Source organism: Balaenoptera acutorostrata, chromosome 13 (genome assembly GCF_949987535.1).
Source record: "Balaenoptera acutorostrata chromosome 13, mBalAcu1.1, whole genome shotgun sequence".
Lineage (NCBI taxonomy): Eukaryota > Metazoa > Chordata > Mammalia > Artiodactyla > Balaenopteridae > Balaenoptera > Balaenoptera acutorostrata.
The window spans coordinates 60,338,635-60,344,634 of NC_080076.1; the positions used below are offsets into that span (position 1 = coordinate 60,338,635).

Consider the following 6,000-nt stretch of genomic DNA (forward strand, 5'->3'; position numbering starts at 1 on the left):
GAGAGTCTCAAGGTTAGCTGCCTACAGAACATCCAGATTTTAAGCAAATAATCTGTATTCCCTCATTTTGCATTTTACCAGGTTGTACTTAAGAGCCATGTGTTGTAACAGCATTACATGTGCATTAGATATTTTTATTTTTAAATAAACTAAATAAAGCATTAAATATGGACATCTTAGATATTCTTCATCCTTCAAGGTCAGACTCTGCCCTCAGTGATCCTACCTTTCTCTGAAGGCTACATGGATCTTAGATCTTAGTCACACTGCATTACTCGACCTAAGTCAGTTCTCTTTTATTCAGCAATACTCTAAGATGCTTAAGAATAAATAATGCCTCATCTTTCTATTTCTCAAAGTTCATAACTCATGAATTAGGTACAGATTCACAGGCTTTTAAGAGCTGCAGAGGGAGAGGAAGAATGGGCACTAACATTTATTCAGCATCAGGTGTTTTATATACACAATTAGACAACACGTACTTTATTCTTGTATAGTCAAACAAAATCTCCTTTTTTCACTTGAGAAACTTGCATTTTTATGAAGGGAATTTGAAACTGTACAGCCTACATATGGTTTGGGGTTTTATGCCCAGAACACCCACGTACGCACCAAACATCCACGAAACCACTTTGAAAACAATGCTTCGTTTCCCCAGTTACCATGTGGCCACACTTTGCCAGCAGTCCTAGGGGTGGGGGGTGGCCAAGGCCACCAAGGCACCCGCAGGACACTCATCTCTGTGTGGGATGTTGTGAAAAGCATGACGTGAGAAGGAGTCCAAGGGGCAGGGGAAGCCCTCTCTTCAAGTCTGCGGCAGCACCACCTGCCAGACCAGCAGGCAAGTCGTCCACACGGCAGAACTGAGCACACGGGACGTTAAGACGTGAGATGAAGCCTAAGGAGCAGAGGCACCGTCACGGGTGGTGTCAGAGTGTAACCTGGGACGCCCTCTTTGCAGGACGACGTGAAAGGCGAATCAAAATTTTATAGGCACAAACTTTTTAGGACAAGGATTCTACTGGTGAGATTTTGCCTGTGAGTCAATTGCAAAAGTATACCAAGACATATGAATAAGAACACGGGATGTAACTTGGTGTGTAAAGACAAAAAATAAAAATCACCTTAATGTTTACAGCAGGGCGCTGTTTCAATAAGTTACGGTACATTCACAGAGTGGAATACTATGCGCCACTGAAAACAATGAGAAGATTTGCATCTCCAAGATATACATGCTTAAGCGCAAAAATGCGAAGTACAGAACAATAGCCAGAGTGTAAGCCCATCTGGGCTATGTATATGTATGTATTATGTATATATGTGTACATGCATAAAGGATTTGGGTTTCTTAGCTTTCTTTTTTGTTTTTTTGTTTTGTTTGTTGATCCCTATATAGATACCCAAGAAAGTGTAAACAGTGGTCACACCTTTATGAAAAGACTGGGGGTTTAGCAGGTGTGGGGAGAATTTACTCAGTAAAGAATTTACTTCTTATTTCAATACTCGTCTGTACTATGTGGTCTTTTTTAACCATGTGTCTGCATACTGAAAAATATAAATAAATATTTTAAAATTCTACATGGAAATACTAGTCTAGGAAGACACTCATTGACAGATATTAATATCAGCATCTAAAAATTATCACATCTCCTGACACTACTGTCTCAAAAGCAGATGTTTAGAAAGCACCCAACTGTCATCAGTTTGATGTTTTATGTTCTTAACCTGCCAATGCTATTTTGCTTGGCTGGCTGGAAATGTCACTTTAAAACAAGAAGGGTAACATAGAAAGTAAAGGATGTTATTGATATTTCAAGCAAAATTCAAACATGATTTCAGTGACTGAACCCCTTTCCCTCCACGCTGAATGCAGCCACAGATGTGACCCTGCTCTGTGAATTAAACCATTCAACTTAACTAATGGAAACGGACGCTGGCAATAAGCCCCAAACGGACATGGCAACGTGGAATTCACCCCAAATGCACATCTTTCCCCTGGTCCTCTGTGAATATCCTTTAAAATAATTTTATGTTCTAAACACCTTAGACCTCAGATGAGTAATACGGCCCTCGGAAATATCATTTTCTTACTATTGACCAAAGAAGTCCAGTTGCACGGAGATGTTATTAAACACCAGGAACATCATTCAACAGATATTTTCAGAAATCCAGCTACGCAAGGCGCCAAGCTCAAACAGCACCTGCGTAGTAAGTGCTGAGCACCCCTGGGGTTCACAAAACCGAAAACCCCAGTGTGGGATGGAAATAATGGTAAAAGCACCAGCATTAAATTGGAAACCAAGTTGGGCTTTAGGAGAAAACTGGGATTTGTGCCAATACAGATGAGATAGCAGGTTAAATATTCATTCATGTTGAAGGGCAAGGTAACAAGAACTAAGACGGGGCAGTAACAATTTTAGCAGCTTGAAGGGAAATGATACTGAGAAAAAGTAGAAAATATATTTAGATAGGAGAAGTGGTCTCAGATTTTACACTAAAATATTTTTTAAATATGCAGCAGACAATATGGATTAGCTCTAGCACTATTAGCAGGTAAGATGTGTCCAACTTTTTCCCTGGGACAATGCTTCTCAAATATGGCCGTGTATCAGAACTGCCCGGAGGGCTTGGTAAAATACAGACCACTGAGCCCCACGCCCAGAGCATCTGGTCAGCAGGTCTACAGTGGGACCAAAGAAGCTGCATTTCTAACAAACTCCCAGGCAATGCTGACTCTGCTGGTCCAGAGACCACAGCAGGAGAACCACTGTCCAAGAATAACTTTAAACACATCAAATACCCTGTTCTCCTCAGGAGACATGACACAGCAGACCTAAAATGCTGAGAAGAACAGCATCCTCACATAACTCAAGACAGGTGCAGGCCTCCCCACGTCTGATCCAAGCAACCTCTTAGACAGCTAGTTCTCTGGGATACACTTAGACCACTCGGCGCTCACAGTACCGGTCCCGTCTGGACCTCAAGGGGAACAGGACCTCAGCCCCCACGTTAGCCACGCCACTTCCCAGTGGGGCTGAGGCTGAGGAAACAGCTCTCTAGCTTGACGCGGGCCTATGTGTAACATCTGAAAACCAACCTCAGACCAGGTCGTCGCTGGACACTTCTCATTTAACGCCTGGGGGTCATGGAGACACACCAACCTGGCATCAAACCGAAGAATGTAAGTGTGACACTGTGTCACTTCACCACGGCATAATGTGTAAATGCACGACTACAACCCACATGAAGACACCAAAACCCACCCCCAAATAAATGACGAGAGCCCCTGAGAACGCTCTAATGGCCTACCATCCCCAAAACCATCACCACGGAGGAGGTCTCCTGGTCACTTCTGCCCACCCTGACATTTTGTAGGAATACAAGAAGTTGTCATAAGGAAACAGCACAGGGAACTAGAGGCACGATGCAGTGTATGCCCTCTAGATGTCAAGATGTTACTGTGACATATTTTTCAGATGTAATTAACATTTAAACAGTAGAATCTGAGAAAAGCAGGTTACACTCCACAGTGAGGTGGGCCTCATCCAATCAGCTGAAGGTCCTGCAAGAAAAAAGACCGACCTCCCCCTGAAGAACAGGGAATCTGCCTCCAGATGGCCTTTGGACTCAAGACTGTAACATCAACTCTTTTCTGGGTCTCCAGACTGCCACTAGTCAGTCCCCATCACTGCATGAGTCAATTCCTTAAAATAGGGCTTCCCTGGTGGTGCAGTGGTTGAGAATCCGCCTGCCAATGCAGGGGACACGGTTCGAGCCCTGGTTCAGGAAGATCCCACATGCTGCGGAGCAAGTAAGCCCATGAGCCACAACTACTGAGCCTGCGCTCTAGAGCCCACGAGCCACAACTACTGAGCCCACACGCCACATCTACTGAAGCCTGCGCGCTCTAGAGCCTGTGCTCTGCAACACGTGAAGCCACCGCAATGAGAAGCCCGTGCACCACAACAAGGAGTGGCCCCCGCTTGCTGCAGCTAGAGAAAGCCCACACGCAGCAACAAAGACTGAACACAGCCTAAAATAATAAATAAATAAAAATAAATAAATTTATTTTTAAAAATTCCTTAAAATACGTCTCTCTCTACAAATATACATATAATTCATCATTATCAAGTAGGGACACAGATTGTGACAGGACTGTCAACTACTCCTATTGGTTCTGGTCCTCTGGAGAACCCTGACAAACACAACACCTACAGTGAGTTCACAACCTCTGTCCCTTACTTGATAACGATCGATTACCTCCATCTTTTTAAAAGAAAAGGCCTCCTTTCACCTTTCATATGAAGATTATCATTTTTTTTGGCTGCACGGCGTGACTTATGGGATCTTAGTTCACTGCCGGGCCCTCGGCAGTGAAAGCACCAAGTCCTAACCACTGGACCGCCAGGGAGTTCCCAAGATTGCCTTTTAAAATGTACCAGAGTTAATGACACATATATTCTATACCATTCTACATAAAACTCAACCAGAAGCAACCGGTTTCGAGTGACTGAAAAAAACACCTCTGCTGTCACTGTAGGAAATGTACAATTACACTGCAAATTCCCACAATGAGCACAAACTACAGGAAGGGTCCAGGAACTGACAACCTACCAAGCATCCATCCTGATTCAAACGCTCTTTGGAATCCATCCTGAGCTTCCTCTTCCTGTTGGGCTGTTTCATTGCCACTTTAGCACTCCTTAGCAGTGTTTTTCTGCAAAATAGTGCCACAGAAAGAGTGATGGGGTTTTTTCTCCTTTAGAATTACAAAAACAAACAAACAAACAAAAATAACCATGCTTTCAATTATACTTCTTATAATTGGTTGTCATAAATACCCTGATAAATAAGCTGACACAAAAATTTCACTGTTGATTTTACAGCCCCTAGTACAATAATAAATTAATGGGGAAAAGAGATAAGTTTTCCACCTCATCTAGAATACGTCACAAAAAATAGATATTATTTCTTTGGTCCTCCCTCTCACGAAATTTTGGTTTTCTGCTTAGCTGAACTAACCAATTAGGATTCGCTGCAATTTTCCTATACAGCTTCTGTACTCACGTGGTCTGAGTCTCCACAAGTGTCAAGGCAGAGGTGTTCTAGGTACGAGGTCCTAGTCATACAAGGCATAGCACGGCAATCTGCAACAGAGAAGAAAACTTTTCACCAATCCAATTTATCATGACCATCCTTTGGTACATTAGTAAGTAGTAGGCATTCTTTAATAAGTTACTTGGAATTAGTTTTTTGATAGAGCGATTAACCATGCTGGAGAACCAACCACTAGTATTACAGAAGTCCCATTGGAGCTATAATTCAGAAGGTCATTCCCTTTGAATAATTTTAACTACAATTTACCTGTAAGTTTTTTAAAGTTTAATGGATTCAAATCACCTGTACTCCCCAGTGTTTTAGAATCATACATCCAACTTCTTATTTGATATGTCCCCCTGAACAGTGACCCTAAATACTACAGACTGAGCACATTCACCACTGAGCGTGTCACTGCCCCTCTCACGGCCGCCCAGTTCCACTCGCTCTCCATATTTGCACTAATGATGCAAGTGGCCACGTCTGCCCCTGACAGTTGTTCAGACTGTGCACTGCACAAAAGCACCGAGCCAAGGGGCCAGTGGAAGCTGAAACCCACCCTGGGCTCTGCACACACGCCATTCCTCCTGCCACAGACTTTCCATCCGCCAGGAAGAAAACGTATCTTTTTCTAATTCAATCAAAGACCCCTTTTGGGCTAATGGCAGCCCTGACGTTGCCAGAGATGGAGGAGCCATTGCCATCGCTTCATCCTCTCCATCCCAGCCCACACTCTCACCAGGTTTGGTGGGTGTTTAATCTACTCAGCGTGTCTGGAATCCATCTTCCCCCTCCACTCCTAACTCTGACCCCCTCCGGTCTCGTGCCCCGCGACGTCCGCTGGAGCATGATGTGCCCGTGGCTTCGCAGCCCCACACTTTTGCTGGTCCCTCAACCTCAGAA

At 43.8% G+C, this 6,000-nt stretch overlaps 1 protein-coding gene across 1 annotated transcript in view; it reads right to left on the reverse strand.

Moving 5' to 3' along the window:
- Positions 1-5,119, reverse strand: part of L3MBTL4 (L3MBTL histone methyl-lysine binding protein 4) — a 308,033-nt gene extending 302,914 nt beyond the window's left edge. The window contains exons 1-2 of the mRNA XM_028162388.2: positions 5,068-5,119; positions 4,615-4,717 (exon numbers count right to left, since the gene is read on the reverse strand). Coding sequence (XP_028018189.2) covers positions 4,615-4,686 — 72 coding nt within the window. The 5' untranslated portion in view covers positions 4,687-4,717; positions 5,068-5,119. The remainder of the gene's footprint in view (positions 1-4,614; positions 4,718-5,067) is intronic.
- Between the last annotated feature and the right edge of the window lie 881 nt (positions 5,120-6,000).